General features: G+C 55.0%; 1 protein-coding gene across 3 annotated transcripts in view; it reads left to right on the forward strand.

The window, feature by feature from the left end:
* MPRIP (myosin phosphatase Rho interacting protein) overlaps window positions 1–26,349 on the forward strand; it is a gene marked incomplete at both ends in the record, with an annotated part of 153,176 nt that overhangs the window by 104,752 nt on the left and 22,075 nt on the right. For 2 of the 3 annotated variants that reach the window (XM_080712476.1, XM_080712477.1), the window contains 9 exons: window positions 3,984–4,212; window positions 5,589–5,745; window positions 10,129–10,270; window positions 10,950–11,063; window positions 13,411–13,467; window positions 14,603–14,671; window positions 16,820–16,909; window positions 19,516–19,625; window positions 23,744–24,317. In XM_080712476.1, the coding sequence (XP_080568602.1) occupies window positions 3,984–4,212; window positions 5,589–5,745; window positions 10,129–10,270; window positions 10,950–11,063; window positions 13,411–13,467; window positions 14,603–14,671; window positions 16,820–16,909; window positions 19,516–19,625; window positions 23,744–24,317 (1,542 nt within the window). Of the gene's footprint in view, window positions 1–3,983; window positions 4,213–5,588; window positions 6,100–10,128; window positions 10,271–10,949; window positions 11,064–13,410; window positions 13,468–14,602; window positions 14,672–16,819; window positions 16,910–19,515; window positions 19,626–23,743; window positions 24,318–26,349 lie in introns of all 3 variants that reach the window. The other variant, XM_080712475.1, reaches the window with a different exon arrangement.

Genomic DNA, 26,349 nt, shown 5'->3' on the forward strand with positions numbered 1-26,349 from the left:
CTCTGCAAAAGAGAGACAGGTTTGCCTTTGGGTCAGGGTCTTAGGGCAGGCTGCAGGGGTAGCAGACAGTTATTTGCGTGGGAGGAGAGGGGGTCCCAGCTCAGGACAGGGAAAGGAGAGCCCCGCGGCCGTGGCCTGGTAGGCACAGGTGCCAGCAAGCTGTCACTTACTGGGGGCCCTGTAGTGTTAAGGAGGAAGGACCAGAGCAGCAGGGCACGAGTCCCCAGGTGTGAGGGCCCAGGGGCCTCTTACAGCAAGGTGGAGCCCGGGAAGCACATTCCTCCCTTCGTAGCTCTAGGTCCTGGGGCCCTTTTTAGAGATCTCTGACACACTGGCCTGTTTGTGGGCCATGGCCCCACCCTGGCCTGTGCCTGTGTTGGAGGACCACCTCCCCTTCCCTAGGAATCTGATTTTTTTTTCCTTTGTACTGGGGCTTGAACTCAAGGGCATTCTACCGCCAAACTCCACCCTCAGCCCTCTATTTATTTTCAGTAAGTTGCTAAGGCTGGCCTTGAGCCTGCCATCCTCCTGTCTCAGCCTCCCAAGATGACAGGGATATGCCACTGTGCCTGCTGGGTCTGATTGCTCTTGGAGTGTCTGTTCCCCCTCCAGGTAGAGCCCTCCCTTCCTATTGGGTCCCCTGCGCCTTTTTCATTCCAGGGAAGGAGCAAGGGCTTCTCTGACGCTTCTAGAAAAAGGGGTTCTGCTTTGTTTGTTTGTTTGTTGTTTATAGATCTGGGGATGGAACCCAGGGGCATTCTACCTCCGAGCTACACCCCCAGCCTAATATTTTAATTCTTTATTTTGAAACAGGGTCTCACTAAGTTGCAGAGGGCCTCACTAAGTAGCTGAAGCTGTCCACAAATCGCAATCCTCCGGTCTCAGCCTCCTGAATGCTGGGATTACAAGGGTGAGTGCTCTACCACGCCCAGCTCTCTTCCTGCTTTAAACACCCTTCCTAGCCAGGCCTGGTGGCGCACACTTGTAATCCCCGTGCTTGGGAGGTGGAGACAGGAGGATCGTACAGGTTCGAAGCCAGCCGCGCTGGCTTAAGAGACCCTGTTTCCAAATAAAAATATAAAAATAGGTCTGGGAGTGTAGCCCAGAGGTAGAAAAGTTTCCGGGAACCCCAGTACCACCAACACACACACACACACACACACACACACACACACACACACACACACACACACACTTTTTATACACACCCTTCTTGAGCATCCCTGATGAGACTGTCCTGGCCAGCCAGAAAACAGCGCACACAGAACCCTGGTGCCTTTCTTCTTCCTCTGACCAGGGCAGGTCTTCGCAGTGTGAGCCCCAGCAGCCCCCCAGCATCATGTGGTAGCATCCCCAAGGTCTAGGCCTGGCCCTGTGGTTATATAAGATGTCTCATTCAAGAAGAAAAAGAGCATCTTTTGCATGCCCTTGAAACCCCCTTCCTTCCCCCAGAAGCCACAGTGACTTTGTCCTTGCTGCCCAGTGAAGCTTAGTGTAGAGATGGGAGAAAACAGGTCACCAAGAGGAAGAGCCCCTAGTCCCCATATGGCACAGCAGCTCATGACCAGGCGGTGCCCACACAGGTGCAGCCTCCTGCCCTTCCTCTGGCCTGTCGGAGGGCCTCCGCCAGCTGTTGGTCTGGCTTCCCTGCTGCGGAGGGCACAACTATTGTATTGCTTCCACCACAGTTCTGCAGCCAGACTTCAGCTTCATTCTGTGCCCACAGAACTGAGCCTGGACCCGGGGCAGCTTCTGTTGGAGGGAGTGTGGGCAGTGTGCCGGCTGCAGAGCCAGGTGCCCTGTGGCTGGGTCTCCGTGGGTTGTTACAGGAGCCCTCAGGAAACTATCAGAAACCTATACCTTGTACTTCAGAGCTGCCAACCACTTCCAAGGAGAGTCTCCAGCCTGGGAATTAGCCAGCGGTGGCTCCGAGCCAAATGGTGGCCAGGTCTACGTCCAGAGACTGTGAGAAGAGCCTTCTGGGCTTGATCTTGTCCCTGGAGGCCTTGCAAAAGTGACAGCAGCTTTGGGATGGGGGCCCATCCAAGGCTGTGTCCTGGGTGGAGGCCCCGCCTTTAGCACCTCCCCACTTTTTGCTCTGCTCTGGGGCACATGTGGTGAAAGTTGCATGCACACAGAAGCCTATGTAAGCAGCCTCCCCTGCAAAGTGCAGTCCCTAGCCGGGCTATCAGCAGATAACCTGATGGCTCCACTCTACCTGTACACACCAATGTGCCCATAAGTAACCTAGTCATCTATACCACAAATGGGCTAAGAGGTGGTGCAGGGCATGGGGCCAGGTTGCCAGCACAGGGCAGGAGGTGGCCATTTGTCGGTCATCTCTGGCTTTTGCAAGAGTTGAAACCTGGCTCACTTTGTGTGTGCATGCGTGCGTGTGTGTGTGTGTGTGTGTGTGTGTGTGTGTGTGTGTGTCACCATGGATGGAACCCAAGGATATTTTACCTCTGAGCCACAATCCCCAGCCCTATTTTTTATTCTTCATTTTGAAACAGGGTCTCACTAAATAGCTGAAGCTGTCTGCAAACCACAATCCCCCGGTCTCAGCCTCCCAAATGCTGGGATTACAAGTGTGCAACACTACCACGCCCAGCTTTGTGGCTCAGTTGAGAGGCACCAGAGCCATTCTGCTGGCAGCCCTCGTGCCAGGGTGGTGGGGCAGTGGTGAACCAGCATTGTAAGACCGCTGGGGATCCCTGCCCGGCAGGGCTTTCTGCCCAGAAAGTACTCCCTGAGTCGGCCTAGGTGGTCCCCTCAGGCAGCACCACTGCCTTCTGGGCTACTTGCTTGGATCTAGTATGGCGTGAGGGTGTGTGTGTGTGCATAGATGTGTAAATGTGAGAGCACATTCATGCATGCTTGTGTGTCTGTGTATGTGTGTGTGCCAGATTTGAATAGGATGTTTACTGTCTTGGTTCATTCCTTTTGCTATAACAAAAATACCAGTCTGAGTGATTTAAACAATTGACCAGTTTCCCAAAGTCAGCAATACTGCCCCTGGAGGGAGATGCTGGAATGACCCAGGGGTAAGTGGTGGCCTTGGGTCCAATTAAGGGGGTGTTAAATAAAATAAGGAGGCTGTGGAAGCACCCAGGGGTATACTGAGGTTTTATGTTTTTCCCTAAAAAGGTTGTAGTAAACTGGTAGGTCTAGGGGTCTATGCAAAAGACACTTACTTCCCACAGTTTGGGGGCTGGAAGTCCAAGATTAAGATGCCAGCAGATCTGGTGTCTGGTGAGGGCCTGGTTTCCAGTCCTCATGTAGGAAGGGCAAGGCAGTTCCCTGGGTCCTCTCTGTGAGTTCAGCTCTCCTGACTGCTCGCTTCCCAAAGGCCCTGCCCCCAGCACCAGCTCCTCAGGTGTCAGGATTTTCACACATGAAGGGGTGGAGAGGGCCGTGTAGGCCATTGCACTCACTCACACCGATGACTCACACATCAGCAGTGTCTGGGCATTTCACTTCAGCTTAGGACTGAAAGTGGAGAGTGGGCGAGGCCACAGGCCTTGCCAGGCTGGGTGCCAGGTAAACTTGTTCTCTGCCTTCACTCCGAGGCTCTGCCGATGGCCAGGCCTGACTCAGCTGCATTCTCGCCCCCAACCCCGCCTGCCACCACCACCACCACTGCCTTACTTGTGTCTGAGCTGCATGGGCACCCAGGAATGGCATGCTCTGAACGGCCCCCATGTCTTACCCTGCTCCCTGGGCAAAGCTTGCCCACATTTGGTGACAGGGCCCTGGCAAAGCCATGGGGCTTTTCCTTCACACTTCCGAGATGGCCAGAGGTCGCTGGCCCAGGTGCTATGGGGCCACAGCGGCGAGAGCTGCGCCTGTACGCACCCTCCTAGGCATCCTGGCCTCTGAGGCTATGGAGCTGACCTGGTATTCCCTGTAGCTGGCCAGTCAGCACCTGTGAGCTGGCTTAGCTGTGCGCTTTCATGCCCCCTGACACTCCTTTGTCTCCTCAGGAGCCCGGGCCTGCCAAGGTGGCTGTCACCAGCAGCGGCGGCAGCGGCAGCAGCAGTAGCATCCCCAGTGCAGAGAAAGTCCCTACCACCAAGTCCACGCTCTGGCAGGAAGAAATGAGGGCCAAGGACCAGCCCGATGGGAGCAGCCTGAGTCCAGCTCAGAGTCCCAGCCAGAGCCAGCCTCCTGCCGCCAGCTCCCTGCGGGAGCCAGGGCTAGAGAGCAAAGAAGGTGAGCTGTGGCCATGTGTACGTGTGGTTCTGGGGCTGGAATCCAGGGTGTTCTACCACTGAGCTGCACCCCCAGCCCTTTGTGCTTTTTTTTTTAATGCGGGTCTGAGGATGAAACCCAGGGACATTCAACCTCTGAGCTACACCCCCTGCCCTATTTTTTATTCTTTATTTTGAAACAGGGTCTCACTAAGTTGCAGAGGGCCTCACTAAGTAACTGAGGGTGGCCGCAAACCGCAATCCTCTATTCTCAGCCTCCCGAATGCTGGGATGACAGGTGTGCACCACCACACCTGGCCCCTTTTGCTTTTTATTTTTTTATTTTTTATTTTTTGGTGGCACTGGGTGTGGAACCCAGAGGCTTTCTACCTCCGGGCTATACTCCCAGACCTATTTTATATTTTATTAGAAACAGGGCCTCACTAAGCTGCTGAGAGCCTCACTAAGTAGCTGAGGCTGGCTTCGAACCTGTGCGATCCTCCTGTCTCAGCCTCCGAAGCGCAGGGATTACAAGTGTGCGCCACCACGCCCGGCCCCTTTTGCTTTTTAATTGAGACAATGTTTTGCTAAGTCACTGTGCACTGGCCTCAAGCCTGTGATTCTCCTGTCTTAGCCTCCCAAGCACTGGGATTACAGGCATGCGCCCTAGGCCCAGCTTGAAGGGGGCTTTGTATGTGCTCCAGGTACAGGCTGTCAGGGTTCTTCAGTAGCACGTGCCCATCCCATCTAAGATGCAGCCATCCATCTGCTCCCCACCCCTCACCCCGTCTCACATTGGCCAAAGCCTTCTGTCCCTCTTTACCCCAAATCTATGAAGAGGTGAAAGGTACTTGGCCATTAAGTTCAGTAAGAAACACTTGGGGACAGCTTCTCTCCTAAAGGGCAGCCCCGCTCTCCCTGCCAACCCCCGGACTAGACATGAAGGGCCTGCCACTAATCTAGCTGGGAGCCAGCCAGGTGAGGGGGAGGTGGGTGTGGAATAAAAAGAAAGGTAGAATATCCTGTTTCCATCCCATGGTTCTTTTCTTCCAAGTCTACCCTCAGCCAGCCTTGATGACGCTGGAGAAGGGCGACAAAGAGGTGGTCTGCAGGGAATCGTGGGCTTTTTTTTAAAGAAATCTCTTCTTGTAGTGATGGACACCTGTAATCCCAGTGTTTGGGAGGCTAAGACAAGAGGCTCACAGGTGCGAGGCCAGCCTCAGCAACTTAGTGAGCTCCTGTTTCAAAATAAAAAATAAAATTGGGCTGGGGGTATGGCTTGGAGATAGACTGCCTATAGGCTCAAAACCTGGTAGCATCAAAAAAAAAAAAAAAAGAAGAAGAAGAAAAGAAATCCTCTGTCCCACTGGCAGCCACTGATGTGCTCCCTCCCCGCAGAGGAGAGCACCCTGAGTGGTGACCGCATGGACTGTGGCCGCAAGGTGCGGGTAGAGAGCGGCTACTTCTCCCTGGAGAAGACCAAGCAGGACCTGAAGGCCGAGGAGCAGCAGCTGCCCCCGCCGCTCTCACCCCCCAGCCCCAGCACCCCCAACAGGTACAGTTGTCCTGAACCGCCCTCCCAGGGGCTCGGTCGCCCCCTTCACTCCCCAGGTCCTCGGGCCCCGAGCCGCCTGGTCTGCAGCATCTCTCTCAGCGCCTTGGACGAGGCCCGCTGGCCCCCCGCCCCCGTGAACCCCAGCCATGCTGGGGGGCGGGGGACAGAGACACTGGGGAGCACCTTTGCCTTTAAAGCCAGCAGGCAGTATGCCGCCCTGGCCGACGTGCCTAAGGCCATCAGGATCAGCCACCGCGAGGCCTTCCAGGTGGAGAGGAGGCGGCTGGAGCGTAGAACTCGGGCCCGGAGCCCTGGCAGGGAAGAGGTGGCCCGTCTGTTTGGCAACGAGCGGAGGTAAGGAGGGCACTAGAGGGTCGAGCTCATGCAGCCATGTGCATGAGCACACACGCTCCCCATGCTTCCCTAGGGGAGCACGGACTCTGTTAAGGACTCGGGGCTGCCGGGCATGGCGGCACATACTTGTAATCCCCGTACTTGGGAGGGAGGCAGTTGAGACAGGAGGATCGTGGCCCACTTCAGCTACTTAGGCCCTCCAAAACTTAGACTGTTTATTTTGAAAGATTAAGCTGGGCGTGGTGGCACATGCTTGTAATCCTAGCATGTGGAAGGCTGAGACGAGGATCACGGGTTTGCCGCCAGCCTCAGCTACTTAGGCTTTCCACAACTTAGCGAGACCCTGTTTCAAAATAAAGAATAAGCCGGGCGTGGTGGCACACGCTTGTAATCCCCATGTTTGGGAGGCTGAGACAAGAGGATCATGCAGGGTTCGAAGCCAGCCTCAGCTGGCTTAAGAGACCCTGTTTCCAAATAAAATATAAAATAGGTCTGGGAGTATAAGGCCCCTGGGTTCCATCCCCAGTACCACCAATAAATAAATAAATAAAATAAATAAATAAATAAATAAATAAATAAATAAATAAATAAAAATAGGGCTGAGGGTGTAGCTAGGGATAGAATGCCCCTGGGTTCAATCTCTAGTACCGCTAAATAAATAAATAAATAAATAAATAAATAAATAACAAAACATGAGGCTGAGCCAGGCACAGAGGTGCATGCTTGTAGTCTCTGTCCTTGGGAGGCTGAGACAGGAGGATTGCAGGTTCAAGGACAACTGTAACAACTTAGGCTCTCAGCAGCTAAGTGAGATCCTGTTTCCAAATATAAGATAAAATAGGGCTGGGGTTTTGATCATAGGTAGAATGCCCCTGGAGTCAATCCCCAGTACCACCAGAAAAGGGGAGGGGGGAACATGAGGTTGGGCATATTGTTGTGATCTTGGCTGGGGGATTAGCTCAGAGGTAGAATACCCCCTGGACTCTGTTTCTAGTACCATCCTCCCAAAACACCAACATGGGGCACCTTTCCCTCTGGGTCCCTGACTCCAGCCCAGAACTCTGCCCCCTGCAGCAAGAATGCAGGATGTTTGATCAGCCAGTGGCCCAACAGGCTATGGACCTGAGCCTGTGGAGTTTGTCCTTCCTGGCCCACTTCTGTTTGCTGAGCTGACCTTGGAGCTGCAGGTCGAGACTGGTCCTCCTCACTCTGGTGCAACAGCTTATGAAAGAACCCCTGGTTTTCATTAGGTTTCCACAGAAGTTTGCTGTCCAAAAAAGAGAGGCCTCCCTGCCTTGGGCACAGCTGAAGGCTGAGTTAGAGATGCTGTCCTGCAGGGGAGACAGCATGGGCTTCTTTCTGACCCTCAGAGAGTAGATGGAGGAGGCGTTCCTATTTCCCGCCCCTTCCTTACCCTACCTTTAGCCATCAGCCTGCCTGCCCGTCCAGGATCCCACATGAAAGGGCCTGTGGAGTCTTGGATCAGCCTCCAGGAAAAGCCTCCGTTGAAGTTCCCAGAGAGCAAAGAGCACAGCCCCCCCTAGGGAGAGCAGGAGAGTGAGGGGCCAGGCGTCCTGTGCACAGGGCTGACCCACGTTCCATCAGTGTCTCGATGAGGTGCCTGTTTTGACTGCTTCCAGTGTGTAGATGTGCACTGAAAACAAAGCTCAGAAGTAGGGTGCCTGCTCAGGCAGTAGCTGGTGGGCCTTAGTGGCAAGTCACTGCTCCCATGTGACTCAGGACTGGGACCCAGCCTGTCCTTTTAAGCCTTTAAGCAAACGTAAGCAAAAGCTCTTGCTGGTGACTGGAGGTACTGTAGGGAGGGCTGGGTGGCTTTGTGCTGGCTGGGGGGTAAGCTGTGTGTTGTGGTGGCCCTGGAGCAGGGTCAGCCATGACCTCAGCTAGTGCCAGACCACAGAATTAACATCCCGCACACCTGCTTCGCTTCGCTGCTTCTCAGAGAGTCACTTGAATTCATTCCTGCCTACCTGCTTGGGCTGGGTGTGGTCTCTGGGGCTCTTGCATGCCCTTGGCGACTATGGGGTGGGCTTCAGCTGGCACTGGCACTGGCACTCTGGGGCTCCCTGCCTCTACATACTAACCTGTGCTGTCCTTTTCTCGCTGAGCCTCACAACCTCTGACTGGCCGCTGTTGCTCCCTGAGTCCTGAGCAAGCTTCCCTGTGCAGAATGGGATCCTGTTTCCCTGGTAGGCTAGAGCAGTCCCTAGAGTGGCGAGAAGTCATGGCAACCAGGACAGCCCTGCCTCTAGCCAGGAAGCCTCAGCCAAGCCAGGGAGCAGCCCTGTCTGAGCGCTGCCAGCTCCGGGCTTCCATGTGTGTGCTGCTCAGACTTCCAGAGCCTTTGCAAGCACTTCTGGGACAGCAAGTCACCTCCAGCTGCTGAGCATGGGAAGCCACAGTCCTGGCCCACCCACCTTCGCCATGTGGGGGTCAGTGCCTGGGAACTCCTGTGCTGTGGGGCAGGCACCTGCTCTGTGCACTTGGTGAGGCCTTGGCTGTCACTCGCAGTGCTTCCTGGGCACCATGTTTGTGACTTCCCACTGTACACAGTGAGCCATGACAGAGGGTGCCCAAGTCGGGGGCCTCGCAGTGTTTCTTGGGGCTCGGGTGGTGTGGCCGTAGTAGATGCCTTCCCCGTTTGCTGCTCTGACTCCTCTGCCTGGGCGCTGCTGCCTGCAGCATGCTGCCCACACGCAGCCCAGGCTCAGCACAGCACTACCTGCTCAGCTGGCACTCCAACCCCTGCACCAGGCCAGGGCCACTCCAGCGGCTCAGCTGTGCCGATGTCTCGCCTGCACTGCCAAGCTGCCCGGGTGCCCAGCGACCCCGGCCGCTCCCGTAGTTTCCCGTGCTCCCTTAGTCCCCGTCAGCTGCCGCCTTCTTTGCTTGATGCGGCAGGCTGGCCTGGCATGAGCCCCTCCTGAGAGGTGCTATGCAGAAGCAGGGCCAGGGTTGCAGAGCCTGGTGCCCTCTGCTCTGCCAGGAGGCGGGTTTACACTGGCCCTCTCTGAGAAGAGGCTGACCTCATGGGGCAGGGGTGGCGCCCCAGGATCCAAGCTGCTCCCCTTCCTCTCCGTACAGTTAGGGTTCAGTTTCTGGGCCCGGGGCCCTTCACTCACTCACTCCTCAGCTCCTGGCTTCGTGTCCAGATACAGGCGAAGTCCTCCCCACAGGGGCCTGAGGTGTCCCCGGGAGCGCGGGCCTCAGGTCCACTCCTGATCTTAAGCCCCTGGTGAGCAGCCCCCAGCCTGACCCTCTCGGTGACCCTGGCCTGTGGGACGATCATGGTTTCTCCCTCTTGAGTGATCATCTTGGGTTTTGCTGCTTCGGTTCTTTGGATGATTTTGATTTACCGCAACTTGATTTGATGAGCAGTGCTTTCATGTATTCACTCCCCAGCCTTGTTTTCTTTCAGGTCTTCCCTCTCCGCCCTCTGCTGTGTCGCTGCGGCGTTCGCGCCTCCTCCACCCGCTTCGCTCCCATCTCAGCTCCGTCTCCGGCACAGACCACCTGACGAGGCCACCGGCCCTCTCCCATGAAATCAACCTGCTTTGTTTTTTGTTTTAATTTGGTTTTTGGTTTCTCTTAACCGTTGGCAGCAACAATGTTAATTCGTGGGCCTCTTTCTTGCTAAATTCGGGGCAGCCTAGGGTGGGGGCTGCATTGCAACTGTGGAGGGGCCCAGGGAACATCGGTCCCTCTGAGGCAGTGGTTGTCCATGGCTTAGGAGAGGCGACCACGTACCGGGCCATGTGACAGCCATAGGAGCCCACGTGACAGCCAGCAGGGCCTCCGGGGAGGGGCAGGGGAAGGCCACATCCTGAGTGGCTCTGGCCCATTTGAGGGGCGCAGGCGAGCTCGGGGCGACTGAGCTTGCGCCCCAGAGCCCCATTAGTGCTATGTGACGCTCCGTGTGCCTGACAGGGAAGCTGGGAAGATTGGCAGGGGGCCCGCCTCAGGAGCATGCCGAGACGCCCGCGCCTCAGTAGCCTGTGTCCTCTCTTGCAGGAGGTCGCAGGTGATTGAGAAGTTTGAGGCCTTGGATATCGAGAAGGCAGAGCACATGGAGACAAATGCATCGGCAGTGCCCTCCCCATCAAGTGACACCCGCCAGGGCCGCAGTGAGAAGAGGGCGCTCCCCAGGAAGCGGGTGAGCTCCTGGGCCAGGGCTGGGTGGGACTGCTAGGTCTGGGCAGCACCGAGCCCGTGCTCTGAGGTCTCGACATGCGCGGTGTAGTGCTGCTGGGCCTCCACTCCCGAGCTCCTCCTCCGGCTAGTGGCCCTCAAGGGCTGGACTATCTTCTGCATCTTCCTTCCAGGACTCCATTCTTCTCCACTATAAGATGCACAAATGAGTTTTAGATCTCAGTGGGAATAGAAGGTTCTCTTCCTCTCTGAGGCAGCACGGCAGCTAGGCAGGGCATAACACTTGCCTTCCTCTGTCTTTGAGTGGCTGCCTCCTGCCACCTCTTCCGTGGCTTGCTGTGCCTAAGTTCTTCTTCCTTCCTGGCTTCTCTCTTGCTCGGGCAGTGCCTGCTGCCTGGCCTCCGCTTACTACCGCTCAACCTGGTTCTTTCTTCTGTGACCTGAAAAGCTGGAGGATGGGGTAGGGCCGGGACAATGATGGTGACTGGGCATCTCAAAGAAAAGGCTGCTCTACCGACCCGGGCTTCCTGGGGCCCAGCTCGCTGCCCAGGCCTGCTGTAGACAGCACCGCCCTCGCTGGGAACGGGGCGCTCCGCTCAAGGAAGGACAGCTGGCCCGGCTCGCCTAGCACCTGCCCCCGCCAGCCTTGGGCTGCACTGACCAGCGGCTGCTCTCTGCCATAGGACTTCATCAGTGAAGCCCCCACAGCTTCTCTCTCGGACACCTCGGCCTCCCCCCTGTCTCCACACCGAAGAGCCAAGTCACTGGACAGGAGGTCCACGGAGTCCTCCATGACGGTGAGCCCGGGCTGCGCGCCGAGTTCTCTGGAGGCCTGCCACCACCGTTGCTGCTGTTTCTGTCCATGAGTCCACGCGACCACCCTCTGTGCATAGTCCTGCTGTCTGTGATTGCCTTGCCTGTTGGCTCAGGCCCTCTGGAAGCACATCCTGTTTCTTCCTTTCCCTGGGCGTAGTGGACCCTGGGGCCATCAGGCATCCTGAGCTCCACGTGGAGGTCCCTGCACAGGAGGCCGCCTGGGTCACGACAGGGAATCCAGTGTTGGAGTTGCCCACCACAGGGGCCTCTGCTCTTCTGGTTCTGGAGCCTTATTTGCATGGTGCTTTGGAGGCAGGAGCCATGCCATGCTGGGAGCTAGTGTTGTCCTTGAGGTCGTCTTAGGGGAGTGCAGGCCTTGTCCGGGTGGGCATGGAGTGGCGGGAACTGTCAGAGTTTGGGGGTGGCACCTCAACGTGCTGGTCTAGCTCCTCTCACCTCCCCCAGCCTCGGGAGCAGGCTGGGCTTGCTCTTGCCCCCTAGAGAGAGCACTTTCTCTGTTAGCTCAGCTGGTAGCCATTGTCCACCAGAGGCCTAGACAGAAGAGATCAGCAGATGGGATCTACCTGCATCATTGCTCCGGGGCAGGCACAGCCACTGTGGCACAACCCGCAGAAAGTTTAAGGAGTCTTCGTTAGCCAGGCATGACAGCACACTCCTGCAATCCCAGCAGCTCTGGAAGCTGAGGCAGGAGAATCACAAGTTCAAGGCCAGTCAGTGTACTGAGACCTAATCTTAAAAAACAAAAAGCCAGTCATGGAGGCACACATGTACAATCCTAGTACTTGGGAGGCTGAAAGAGGAGGATCACAGGTTCACAGCCAGCCTTGGCAACTTAGCGAGGCCCTCTATAACTTAGATCCTATTTCAAAAGCAAAAATGAAGCCAGGCATGGTGGCGCATGGTTGTAATCCTAGCACTTGGAAAGTTGAGACAGGAGGATTGCAGGTTCGCAGCCAACCTTAGCTACTTAGTGAGGTACTCCAAAATTTAGTGAGACCCTGTTTCAAAATAAAAGAATAAAACAGGGATATGGGCATAGCTCAGAGGTAGAATGCCCCTGAGTTCAATCCCTAATACTGCAAAAAAAAAAAAAAAGAAAAAAGAAAAAAAGAAAATGAAATGGGGCTGGAGTGTATCTCAGAGACAGAATGCCTCTGGGTTCAATCCCAGGTCACACACACACACACACACACACACACACACACACACACACACACAAAAAAAAAACAACAGGTCCTGTTTCTTGTAGATCCACAGCTAGGCAGGGTGTCCAGAGGGACCAAGAGCAGCTGTTGTGCAGAGGAAACCTGCTTCCAAAAGGGACTTCCTCTTTTTAAAGGTCATCGTGGATGGGTGTCCTAATCTTGCATTGCTCCTTTCTGTTGGGTACCTCAAATGTCTCTGCAGCGAGGAGCTGTCACCTGTCATGGCCTGGCCAGCCCAGGCCAGGCACGGTCTACTGCTGTTTCTCTGTGACATGGCAGGCAGGGTCTCCCAGGAGCCTCTTCTGGTTATTGCCCTGCTGCTTCTTGTGCATCTAACTCCCTCTCTCCCTCGGAATACTGAGACATCAAAGCCAGTTTCTGTTCAAGCTGGCTGTGGACATGCAGAGTCGGGGGCCACAGAAGGAATGGCAGGGCTGTCGGCTGGCCTTGCAGGTGCGCAGTGGCAGATGAGGGCCTCGGTGCGGCGAGGCGCGGGTGTCCTCGCGCAGCACTCTTTAGAGCACCTCTCAGCTGCAGGCGTGTCTGAACTGCACAGTGGAGAGAGATGACTAGAGACAGGCCCTGTGCTCAGGCCCTGCTGCTGCTGCTGGGATGGAGACAACTTCCCCTGCTGGGGAGGGGGCCGAGGGCCTGGGCAGGGCTGCCGCCGCAGCTTCCACAACACCCAGTGTGGTCAGTACCTCCCAAGCGTCTGTGGCTTCAGTCTTCCTGTGGCTTTGGCAAAGGCCTTTGAATTCTCCTTCAAGCTGTCCCTGCACACCTTTCCGTTCCTGTATGTCGCCCAGGGACGTTCTGTCCGGGCCTGGTCTCTCTCCCTAGACAGTGCAGCAGTACCCTGCAGTCTGGAGTTGCCACCACCCGGGGCTCAGAAGCCGTGCTGTCTCCTCACCCAGTGTCTTCCTCCTAGAGGATCGTGTGCTTGTGGGCAGCACCCACTGGGGTGAGGGGGGCTCAGGCTTGCCTGGCAGGGCAAGAAACCCGCTTCACCTGGGTAACCGCGTCAGCCCCTGCAGACACACTTGGTCTATGACGGACACCATGAGGCTTTCCCCTGAGCAGTTTTCTTCTCTCCCTTTCTCAGCCCGACCTGCTGAATTTCAAGAAAGGCTGGCTGACCAAGCAGTACGAGGACGGCCAGGTGAGCGTGAGGAGCCGCTATGGCCTTGAGGGCTGGGGAGCAGTTGTGAGCGCAGGCTGGCCTTGTCCCTGGTGGGCTCTGAGCACCGGCGCCACCTCCTGCCTCCGGGACATTGTAGTCTTGTGGCTCGGACCCCACCCGCAGACTCACAGCCCCTTTGTGGTGGGGTGTCCTGGTGGCAACCAGGCCTGCTGGCTCCAGCAACCAGCACCTTCCCACCTTAGGCCCGGGAACATCCTACAGTGCTATCCCCTGCTACCTGGTATGATCTTCTATAAAAGTCCTCCAAGGGCCCAGGCTTTGCCAGAGACGTGGAAGGCCTCTGGCTATAGGGCTGGCCTGGCATTTCCCTAAAGCAGCCAAGTAGACAGTCGCCTTGGGCAGAAGACCCTTGTGTTCCAGAGATAGCTCAGCTGCAGTGACATCCTTTGGCCCTGGGGGAAGCAAGTGTGGTGCCCTTTTGCTATTTGTAGCTGGAGCTGCTGGCCCCATTTTGGCCCTGGGCTGTGGCCAGAGACCCAGGCCCCCCAAGGAGGTGTGAAGAGGAGGCTGCTGCGTCCTCACCCTGGAGGCCTGCACACCTGCCCATCCAGGCTCCCCTCTCCTTTCAAGTCTTTGCCACAACATCCTCTTTTCCCCCCACCCCTTTGTACCATATACCTTTGGCCTTGCCTGAAGACTCGAGTCCCCTCCTTGCTACGCACAGTGAAGACTTGGGACTCTAGTGGTCAGTTTGCTTCTGCTGGTGCCGGTGGTTTGTGCCCATCTGGTGAGCCAGTCAAGCGGCCACGACTCTCAGTACCATCCTCACAGCCACCTTCCTGCTTCGATGGGCCCAGCCTGTTGTCTGCAGCCTCTAAAGTTGGGATGGAGGCCTGCCAAGCACTGGTCACCAGCCGCACAGCACTGGGATCACAGAGAGACCCAGCCAAGGCCCACCAGCTCTCTGCTGCCTTCCCACAGAGGAGCCACCGCTTGGCAAGCCTCCCCGAGGCCGTGAGCACTTGGCTGCCTGGCGCCTGTGTGCTGCCTGCTTTACGTGGGCCCCGGGAGGGCCCAGCACTCTGGCTGCGGGTCGTCCCAGAGCAGCAAGCATACCGCGTGGAACTGAGGAATTTTTTCCTTTTTCTTTTAGTGGAAGAAGCACTGGTTTGTCCTGGCGGATCAGAGCCTGAGATACTACAGGGACTCCGTGGCTGAGGAGGTAAGCGCCCTGGATTCACTCTGGAAATGTCTGAGGGCTCTGGTGTCATCCTGAAGCCTGAGCTCATGGCACCGCTCTCTCCTGGGTGGTCCTTCCTTCTTGTAGGAGGGCGTCCTGACCTACGGGGGTGGGGGGGCATGAGAGCATCGGGCAAAGTGTTTCTGCCCGGATGTGGGCCCCTCTGAGACCTGTTGGTGTCCCCTGGGGCAGTGGGTGTCGGCAGCTTTTGGTTTCCCTATTCTTTGAAGAGCACTTGAATTTGAATATAAGCAGTATGGTGTTTTCTTTCTCTCTCCTCTCTCTTCTCTCTCGCCTCTCTCTTCTCTTATTTCTTTTTTTTTTTTTTTTTTTTTTTTTGGTGATACTTGGAGTTGACCTTTTAAGATGATGCCCCCAGCCCCCTCTGTTTTTTTATAAACAGAGAAGCTTTTGGATTTTTTTGTTTTTTTGTGATGCTGGGAATGGAACCCAGGAGTATATTATCATAAGTAGCTGAGGCTGTCTTGAACCTGTAATTTTTATATCTCAACCTCCTAACTACTGGGATTATAAGCATATGAGACCATGCCTGGCTAAAATACCGAGCCGAGGCCAACCTCAAACCTACAATCCTCCTATGTCAGCTTCCCAATTATTGAGGTTACAGGCGTGTGCACCACCACTCCTGGCTGAAAGGGGAATTTCCTGAGCTGAGTCCAGCCTCAAGTCTGCAGTCCTTCTGTCTTGGCCTCCTCCCAAGTCCTGGGATGACGGGTGTGCACCACCACACTGGCTCAGTCTGGTTTTCGTTGTTGTTATTGTTTTTACCTTTCTTTTTTGCTCTAGTATCAAAGCATTAGGCTGGTTCTTTCTACAAAGAAATTTTGTGATGAATTGATTCTTTGGAAGAATTGAATGTATCTAGTCCCATCTTCTGGCCAAGGGTGGGATGTGGTAAGAGAATTTGGTCAAGGCCCCTTCAACACCCCCCCCCCACTCTTTCTTTTGAACCATCTTTTAAGTCTATGTGCTTCTTTTTCCCTGGTGATTCTACTCTGGATCCTTCAGTTACATCCACACATCTGGTAAAAGATCTCCATCTCAAGCCGGGCGTGGTGGCACACACTTGTAATCCCAGTACTTTGGAGGCTGAGTCAGGAGATCGCAGTTATAGACAGCCTCAGCTACTTAGTGAGGCCCTCCTCAACTTAGTGAGACCTGTTTCAAAATAAAGAATAAAAAAATAAGGCTGGGGGTGTCGCTTGGAGTAGAATGCCTCTGGGTTCAATCCCTAGAACTGCAAAAAAAAAAAAAAGATAAGCCGGGCGTGGTGGTGCGCGCTTGGGAGGCAGAGACAGGAGGATCGCGCTGGTTCGGAGCCAGCCTTGCTGGCTTAAGAGACCCTGTTTCCACATAAAGTTAAAAAATAGGTCTGGGAGTGTAGCCCGTGGGAGTGTAGCCCGGAGGTAGAAGGGCTTCCAGGAACCCCAGTACCACCAAAAATAAATAAATAAATAAAATAAAATATAAAAAATAGGTCTGGGAGTGTAGCCCATGGGAGTGTAGCCCGGAGGTAGAAGGGCTTCCAGGAACCCCAATACCACCAAAAAAAAAAAAAAAAAAAAAAGATAAAAGAAAAAGAAAAGTGGGAAGGGAGTATATTCCTGGTTTTATACCCAGTACCACAGAAAGAAAATGAGAAAGAGAAAGAAAGTTAGTTTCTGAGGGACTCGTTAAGTTGCTAAGACTGGCCTCAAACCTGCCTCAGCCTCCCAAGTACTGGGATTTTAAGTGTGTGCCACCATGCCCAGCTCAGGGTCCTCAGGGTTTGAGAGCATGGAGTCCTGAAGGGCTGGTGCAGCTCAGTGTAGAGCATTTGCCTAACACACAGAAGGCCCTGGATTCCATCCCAACACTGCAAAAAAGAAAAAAAAATTTTCACCTTAACACCTGGCACAGACTGTCTCTAGCCAGATCCTCAGGAAGATGATGTGTGGGTGTTTCACGGGAGGGGACATGTATCCTCAGGAATGGGATGGGATGGGATGGGGGCTCAGGGTCTGTTTCCATTAAACACATAGCCAGTCCAAGAAATCATTTGTAGAAATGTGCTGCTCTTAATGCTGTGGCTTTCCTGAATCTCTTAAGACCCTCTAACTTCTCTCTTAGGCAGCCGACCTGGATGGAGAAATTGACTTGTCCACATGCTACGATGTCACAGAATATCCAGTCCAGAGAAACTATGGCTTCCAGATACACGTGAGCCCAGGGGCGGGCGACGTGGGGGTGAAGCGGCCTGGACGCCTGCGTGCGTTGTCTGTCCTCTGTCTCTGAGTATTGACTATTCAGTGGCTCCCCCCATGAACTACAGGCACCAATCTGCATCTCCTCTTAATGCTCTGCAAAGGCTTTGGTTACTGATGCTCTGCTTTTGTTTTGCTTTGTTTTGTTTTACTGGGGATTGAACCCAGGGACATTCTACCTCTGAGATATATTCACAGACAAATTTTTACTTTTTACTTGGAAATAGGGTCTTGCTTAGTTGCTGAGGCTGATCTTGAATCTGTGACCCTCTTGTCTTAGCCTCCCAAATACTGGGGTTATGAACATGCGTCACCATGCCTTCTTTTTTATTTTTATTTAGTTTTTGAAACAGCGTCTCACTAAGTTGCACAGGGCCTCAGTAGCTGAGGCTGTCTGAGAACCTGTGATCCTTCTGTCTCCACCCCCCATGTACTGGGATTACAAGCGTGAGCCACCATTCCGAACCCTTAAAATGTTATTACAAGCAGAAGAGTACAAATCCAAACCGGCTGAGGAGGGAGGACCTGCGTTAGGACCTGGGACCTGGGATCCCAGTGTCGTTCCCTGTGGCCTTGATGCACACAGCGTTTCTCCGTGGTCTTCGCGGCCTCACTGCTCTCCACTGTCAGGATCTGTCACCCTTGTGCCTGACTCACACCTCTGCACCTGCCCCCAGCCAACTGACTGCAAGGCCCAGCTCTGCCCTCATAGTTCAGGGTGGTTTGGGTTGTTGTTGTTGTTGTTTTTTTGTTTTTGTTTTTGTTTTTTTTTTGTGGTGCTGAGGATGGAACCCAGGGGCATTCTACCTCCGTGTTATGCTCCCAGCTCTATTTTTAATTCTTTATTTAGAAACAGGGCTTCACTGAGTTGCAAAGGTCCTCACTAAGTAGTAGCTGAGGCTAGCCATGAACCGTGCTCCTCCTGTCTCAGCCTCCCAAACGCTGGGATTACAAGCGTGCGCCACCATGCCTGTCTTGGTTTTGGTTTTGCTGATACTACCAGCCCCTCTCCAGTCATCTTGTCAGCATCGAGTCACTCCTAGGGTCTTCAGCTTACCCCCCAGGGACAGGCCCCTCAGATGAAGCCTGTGTCTTCAGGGCAGTGGCTGGTGGAGAGCTGTGCTGCTGGGCAGGCTCAGGGACTTGGCTCCTTCCCAGGAACTAGGACCCTGCTGGCCTCACTGTAGCAGGCCTTCCGTTTTGATTTGGAGGCCCTGAAACTTGACTGTGTCACTGTGTTCAAGTTAATCAGGCACTTTGGAGCCAACTTGCCTACCAAACTCAGTGTTAGACGTACCAGCTGCCCTGTTGTGGCTTTCCTCCCTTTGGGCCTCCGCGCTGTCACAGTGGAGGCCACACCACGGGTCTGTGCCGGGGCTGGTGGGAGTGGGTGCTGAGCATTGCCCTGCTGAGGGGGCTCCAAGGCCGGGTGTGGGTTCTGGCTCCTTGGCCCTGCCAACACCACCCCAGTCTGGATCCGCAGGTGTCTAGAAAGGGTATCCTGCGTGATGGGACCACACCTGTTGTTCTAGTATAGCGAGGGCCACTGTTGGGTGTGACCTCTAACCTGATGTGTGGAGTATTCCTCACTGTACCCACCTGAGGACCCGGGGCCGTGAGTCCTAAATCTGCAAAGGCTGCCTTCAGCATTCTCCTCTCAGAGCCCAGAGTGCGCTGCCCTGGCCTGGCCCCAGATCTTGTGGCCAGAAGGAGGAGTTGGGTACTGAGGCGGGTGGGGCCAGTCCTGCTCTGAGGCTATAGAAAGCTCTAGCACTTGCTGGAGACAGTGAGACACACCCAGCAAGATTTGCGGGACGGCTGGGCCTTGGGGGTGGTAGCAGAGAGCCAGGGGTCTGAGCAGCACTAGAGAAGAACGGCAGGCATGGCAAGGCGAGGCCTGGGCCCCTGGGCCCCGGGTAGAGGCCCACAGAGAAGCCGGCCAAGAGCCAGCCTCAGCAGAGTCCAGGAGCACAGGTTGGGCTAGTGTTGCTCTGAGGCTGGGAAAGAGAGTTCCACTAGAGAGGTGAGGCGCAGGCCTGGGGTGAGGAAGGGTGAGCCTCCCTGGAAGCGCAGTGCACCCGGAGGCTGGGAGTGCACAAAGGAGTGCGGGCAGGTGGCAGCTCTGACAGGGCTCCATGGCATGCTGGGCCAGCACGCTGCATTCAGGGTTGTGGTCTGTTCACGCCAGCGCCTTCTCAGAGCCTTCCCCTCCTGCCAGCTGCTTTGCAGCCCTACGTGTCGGTGTGAACGGCCTGTGCAGCTCACAGGAAGGTGCTAGAACCTCTCCTGGGTGGGTGCAGAAGCAGGGAGAGGCTCAGCAAGAGCTGTGGCTGGTGTATAACGGGAACTCAGTGAGTGGGCTGACCCTGTGGGAGGAGATGTCTCAGTCACCACGTCCCAGAGAGCGCCCTGTCCAGCTCCCATCCATTCTAGGGAGTATGTGCAGGAGCCCTCGGAAGGCTGAAGGGCTCACTGTGCAGTACCAGGATCTCTGCTGGAGGTGGGAGCCAGCGGTCACCTCCAGGGCCCGTTCCTGATGACCATCCTCTGTCTTCTGTGTAGACGAAGGAAGGTGCATTCACCCTGTCAGCCATGACCTCCGGGATCCGGCGGAACTGGATCCAGACCATCATGAAGCACGTGCACCCAGCGCCTGCCCCGGACGTGACCAGGTGAGGCGTTCTGGGTTCTTGGGGGCCACTCGTGCCTCCCACTGTTGCGCCCGGATCTCAGCCTGGGTGTGCCAGCATGGCTTACTCTTCCCTCTGGCGCACCACTGCCTGGCCCTACTCAGCCTCCTGTGGCCTTCTAGCTTTCTGCCTCAGGATGGCTTTTCTTCCTGACCGCATCAGTGCAGCCTTTGTGCCCATGGTAGACCTGAGCTTGACAGTCTCGGGGTGCGCCCTAGGTTGCTGCCTACCCAGACCTGGCCTCAGGCTGCTGCGGAACCCGACACTGCGCCCTGTGCTGCAGCCACTGGCCACCAGGGCCTTGTTCTTGCTTCCTTTGCCTCCTCCATTGGTTTGATTTCTGTGCAACCAGGGAAAGCTTCTCTTTGAAACTCCTGCCACTGAGGCCCAAGCTGAAAGAGCGAGCTCTCCGCCTGTATTAGCTCTGGTGTGCCTCCCTGGCACCCACTGTGAGCCTCCCTCCTCCCGCCTGAACTCAGAAGCCCTCCAGCTCTTGTTTGCAGAGGAGGGGCAGGCTCCTGTGTGGCACTGGCTGCGCGCTGCCAAGACTCTGTTGTGCCATCTCCAGCCTTGAGCTGCCACATCCCCCAGCCCGCCCAGGCCTTCCTGAACAGGTTACTGCTGCTCAGGTGTGTTTCTGACCCTGGGGGATAAGCTGCCAGAGGCAGCACAGCCCACATACCTGCACCTTGCCAGAACCTTCACCTCCCTCCAAGGTGCTAATCCCATCCTTCAGTGAATAAGAAGGAAAGGAAACCCACACTGTTTCAGCCCCCCTCTCCTGTGTCTGTCATTCCTTCATTCATTAGCAAATGATTCCATAGTTATTCCTACATTGTAAGACCCAGAAGTTGTCGCTAAGACAGGTAGCCCTCTGCCTCTTTTTCTTTTGAGGTGCTGGGGAATTGAACTCAGAGCTACATGCATGACATCCCCAGCCCATTCTCTGTCCTGTTTTGGGAGTTGTTAACGCTGGCCTGTCAGAAAGCAGCAGCCCTCTGCCTCTGAGGCTCCTCAAGTCAGGGACAGAGCCTGCAGCTCAAGTTGTCCACACTCATCCTGGCTTTCACAGGAGGCTGCGCTGCAAAGTGAGAGAGGTTCTGGGGCTGCCTTGTGCAGACTGCATGCTCAGAGCGAAAGCCCTGGCCGTAAGAAGCCTGTGTTGGCACATCCCTGCGGGTGCATAGCTCATGTTTGTATGTGGCCGGGAGGGGTGGCCCTGCACAGGCACGGTCCTGCCGGCCTCTGAGCAGGGCCTGCAGACCAGGGGACGGAAACAGGCCAGGCGCTGTGCTTCTGTATCACAGCAGGCTGGGCCATTGTCTTCCATACTAGAATTTACTTCAGTCTCCTGTCTGTTAAAGCTGGTAGAGTGACCACCCCATTTTGTTCTTAGCCTATATTCTTCTCTTAACCCTCATAAGTTGAAGAAACCTCACATCGCCTTGCTGCTTCCAGGACAAGCCCCTGAGGTGCTGGCAGCAGGGGTGGGCATGTCCAGGCCACGGGCCTTGCTCTCATGGCCTTTTTGTGGCATGAGGGCATGTTGGGGCTGCTAGCCTCGGCCTCTGGGGCACCGCCATTTCCTCGCCTGCCCTGCGCTGTGCTGAGGCCTGCTTGGGCTATTCCTGTCACAGGGGCCTGTGTGCTTGGGTGCGCCTTGCTCGTCCCACTGCCCTGGGCCTTCAGGTCTCACTGTTGGCTGTAGGCAGCGCCCCGAGAGCAGTGGGAGCCACTACTTTCCCCAGGTGCTGCTTTCTTTCCCAGCCTCCTCTTGCTTTGGCCCCGCTGTGAACACAGGTGCTCCTTGGTGTGCCCCTTGCCACCTCCAGCTTGCTACCAGCTCTTTTCAGAGGCTCAGGCAAGGTCAGGGACCTTCTGCCCATCCTCTAGTGGTCTGGTGGTCCCAGGTGCCTTCCCACTTGGTTGAGAAACTTATTTCCACTCCCAGTCTCTTGCCATGGTGTTGCCGAAGATGCTCCTTTCCCTGCTCAGGTGGACTCCCCCAGGGACCTTCCCCATGGGGCAAACCAGGAAGAGGCAGTGGTTCTTGAGGTCCCACTTCCTTCCTGCCCGGCCCCCGGGTCACTCCATGGTGTGGGTTTGCAGCCATCGGGGCCACCTGTCCCCTTTGCCCAAAGATGACCCTGATGTTTCTGTTTCTGTTGTGCCAGTGGCCAGAGTGTGCTTATCATTATTATTATTATTAATTTTTTTTTGGCAATTCTTGGTGGAACCCAGGGACATTCTACCTCCAAGGTACGCCCCTAGCCCTATGTTTTATTTATTTATTCATTTATTTATTGGTGGTACTGGGGTTCCTGGAAACCCTTCTACCTTCAGGTTACACTCCCAGACCTTTTTTTTTTTTTTTTTTTTAATTTGGAAACAGGGTCTCTTAAGCCGGCGCGGCTGGCTTTGAACCTGCACTATCTTCCTGTCTCCGCCTCCCAAGTATGGGGATTATAAGCATGCGCCACCATGCCCAGCCCAGACCTATTTATATTTTTATTTGGAAACAGTCTCTTAAGCCAGCAACCTGCGTAATCAAACCTGCGCGATCCTCCTGTCTCCGCCTCCTAAGCACAGGATTACAAGCGTGCACCACCATGCCCAGCTTATTTATTTTTATATTTTTATTTATTTATTCATTCATTCATTCGTGTGTGTGTGTGTGTGTGTGTGTGTGTGTGTGTGTGTGTGTGGTTTTGAGGATTGAACTCGGGCATTCTACCTCTGAGCTACAATCCCAGCCCTATTTTTTTTTTTTTTTCCGAGTCTGGGGCTAGAACCCAGGAAGATTCAACCTCCAATCTACAGCCCCTGCCATATTTTTTATTATTTAATTATTTATTTATTTATTTATTTATTTATTTATTTATTTTGTGTGTGTGTGTGTGTGTGTGTGTGGTACTGGGTTCCTGGAAGCCCTTCTACCTCCGGGCTACACTCCCAGACCTATTTTTACATTTTTATTTGGAAACAGGGTCTCCTAAGCCAGCTCGCGTGGCTGGCTTCGAACCTGCGCGATCCTCCTGTCTCTGCCTCCCAAGCACAGGGATTACAAGCATGCACCACCACGCCCTTTATTATTTATTTTGAAACAGGGTCTCACTAAGTTGTGGAGGGCCTCACCAAGTAGCTGAGGCTGTCCGGGAACCACAATCCTCTGGTCTCGGCCTCCCAAATGCTGGGATTACAAGCGTGGTCCACCATGCCCAGCTTCTTTATTTTTTGAAACAGGGCCTCACTATGTTGTGGAAGGCCTCACTAAGTGGCTGAGGCTGGCCTTGAACTGGTAATCCTCCTGTCTCAGCCTCCCAAGTACTGGGATTACAAGCGTATATCATCATGCCTGGCCAGAGTGGGCTTTTATTTTATTATTTTATTTTATTTTTTGGTAGTACTAGGGTTCCTGGAAACCCTTCTACCTCTAGGCTACACTCCCAGACCTATTTTATACTTTTTTTTTTTTTTTGGAAACAGGGTCTCTTAAGCCAGCAAGGCTGGCTTCAAACCTGGGCGATCCTCCTGTCTCTGCCTCCCAAGTGTGGGGATTACAAGCGTGCGCCATCATGCCCGGCCAGAGTGGGCTTTTAAAACAGCTGATCATGTCACCTGTTTTGAGACCTCAGGGCTTGTCTAGGGAGGTGGCTGGCCCTCATTCACTCTGCTGCTGCTGTCTAGTACAGGGCTGCCCCAGCGTCAGCCTCAGCACGTGTTTGGATGGTGGTGGTAGCTGTCCTCCCTGCGGGCCCGCTGGGGTCTCCAGGGCTCCTCTGTCTCCATCCTTTTGGCCCCAAAGCTGTCATAACACTCCTCATGGCAATTCTTCAGTCACGGGATGAGTGCTGGACACCTGTGTACACAGAGCTCTTTCCCTCCCCGACCCCCTCAGGACTGGTCAGCTTCTCCAAGGGGTGGGTAACTGGGTATAGGTGGAGGCACAGGCCAAGCTCCTCCTACTGTGCATAGTGGCTGTTCTGGGGCAAGAGGCTGAGGAGCAGGCCCCAGCGAACCACAGCTTACCCGGGCCAACTGCCACAGGCCGGGGTGTCCAGGGCTCCCTGACAGGCGCTCTTTGTCCTTCTCCCCTGCAGCTCATTGCCTGAGGAAAAGAATAAGAGCAGTTCGTCTTTCGAGACCTACCCAAGGCCCAGTGAGAAGCAAGAGGCGGAGCCTGGGGAACCAGACCCAGAGCAGAAGAGGAGCCGCGCGCGCGAGAGGCGGCGGGAGGGCCGCTCCAAGACCTTTGACTGGGCTGAGTTCCGCCCCATCCAGCAGGCGTTGGCTCAGGAGAGGGCGAGCACTGGTGGGGGCCCTGATGCTTGTGAGCCGGGGCGCCCTGAGGCGGAGCCGGGTGAGCTGGAACGGGAGCGCGCTCGGCGGCGGGAAGAGCGCCGCAAGCGTTTTGGGATGCTGGACACCATGGACGGCCCGGCCTCCGAGGACACGGCCCTGCGCATGGAGGTCGACCGGAGCCCGGGGCTGCCGGCGGCCACTGACCTCAAGACGCAGAACGTCCATGTGGAGATCGAGCAGCGGTGGCATCAGGTGGAGACCACCCCTCTACGGGAGGAGAAGCAGGTGCCCATTGCACCCCTGCACCTGGCCTCCGAGGACGGGAGCGACCGGCCAGCCACGCACGCACTGACCTCCCTGCTGGAGAAGGAGGTGATGCCGGCAGCTCCCTTCCCGAAGCTGTGGCCTACAGATTCAGTCCCACAGTCCTCCCTCTGGGACTCCTAGACGGGCCCTGACAGAGGCCGAGGCTGGGTGCAGCAGAGTGGCAGCTTGCGCCTGGGAGGAGGTGGTGGGCCTTTCCAGAGAAGAGCTGTGTGGCTGGATGCCGGGCCTGTGGCCGCAGGACCTAGGCAGGGTGTTCTCCCTGCTATGGGGCATAAGCAGGAGGTTGTAAGTGTGTGTGTGGCCGGGGGGAGGTGTGTGTGAAGCGGAGTTAGGTTTCGGTCCACATAAGGTAGCCCTAGGAAGGACAGGGCCAACCGAATACCAGAGGCAGAGACAAGCTTGGGTGCTCTGACAACAGCTGGAAGACAGTCGGTCAGACCTGAAAGGGTTTAGGACAGGAATTAGAAGATAAAGCCTGAGCCCCAGATGTTTAGGGTGTGAATCGGAGGTAAGGCGGGCAGGCAGGCATATCTACGTCACACTAGGAACAGGATTCAGACCGTGTGAGCCAGCCCTGCGGTCATAGCATTGGGGTTCCTAATGAAAAGCTCAAAGCTGTGAAACCTCAATGGGGTTTATACAGCCTCACTAGTGAGTTCTCAGGCTGAGAAAGTTACAGGGTAACCCTAACCCCAAAACCCAAAATGCTCCAAACTCCAAAACTCTTGAGTGCCAGCATGACACCGTGGTAAGCAGAAAATCCTATGCCATGAAACAGGTTCTGTGCACAAAATTACTAAACATACTGGATGGGGGAGCATGCATATATATCACACCGGGTAGGATGCTGGGGTACAGCTCAGTGGCAGAGCGCTTGCCTATGCCAAGCAATGTAGACACACAAAATCCTGTGTTAAGACACCTTCAGGCCATGTACATAATGCAGAAATGAAATGCATGTGGATTTTGTGGTTTTTTGGTTTGTTTCTTAGCTTATTTTTTTTTTTAAGGGGTTCTTTTTTTGTCTTTTTTGGAACCGGGAATCGAACCCAGAGCGCCACACCTGCAAAGCAGGCACTTTGCCACTGAGCTATATTCCAGCCCCAGGTTTTTTTTTTGTTTTTTTTTATTTTGTTTTGTTTTGGTCCTGGGAATGGAACCCAGGGGCCTCCGCCTCCAGGTTACACCCCCGACCTATTATTTTTATATTTCATTTGGAAACAGGGTCTCACTAAGTTGCCGAGAGCCTCACTAAGTATCTGAGGCTGGCTTCGAACCCGTGCGATCCTCCTGTCTTAGCCTCCCAAGCGCGGGGATTACAAGCGTGCGCCACCACACTCGGCTGGATTTCATTTTTTACATGGCTCATGTTTATGTTAATGCTCCAAAACTATAAAAAGTATGTAATCTAGAAGCTGGCCTCAAGCATTTTGGGTGGGAGTGTTCCCCGCTTACCTGCCTCTCAGGGACGCGCCTCAGGGGGAGGCTCCCATGCGTCCCTCTACGTGAGCAGCTGGTGAGGAAGCCCTGCTGCTTCGGCGTACCTCGTACATCCCTTCTTTTTGCTGTTTCATTGTTTATGAGTCTGACATTTGTCACTAGCATCAGTACTTTGACTCTTCCCTTTCCTGTACCCAATTTTAAACTCACGTGGCTCTAAGCTACCAGAACTGCAAGTCCTACTCCAGATCACCCGTTGTGTTTTTTCTTGGTCTTTAATGTGTCACAGCCGAGGGGCTCCCTGCCCTGCGTGGCCAGCCTTACTGCCCACTGCTTCCCCGCTGCCTCTCCCACAGCCCCGGGGGACACGGGCAGGGCAGGGTAGAAGGGTGAGTGCAGAGCTGTCGAGAGCAGGAAGTGTCCAGCAGCTTCAGCTTTCTACATCTTACTTGACTTGTCTGCAGGAACTCTATGCAAACAGAACTTCACATTGACTTGATCATGGTAATGGGTCACATGGAGTATTAGCTGAAGCCACAGCAGGCCTGTAGTGGCCCCATGGAGGTCATCTTGGCCAGGTGACCACTCCAAGGACCACAGGCTCCTTTAGCAGCGATGCAGTGCCTTCACTTCTCTG

The sequence above is a fragment of the Muscardinus avellanarius genome (assembly GCF_963383645.1).
Source record: "Muscardinus avellanarius genome assembly, chromosome: 16".
NCBI classification, from domain to species: domain Eukaryota; kingdom Metazoa; phylum Chordata; class Mammalia; order Rodentia; family Gliridae; genus Muscardinus; species Muscardinus avellanarius.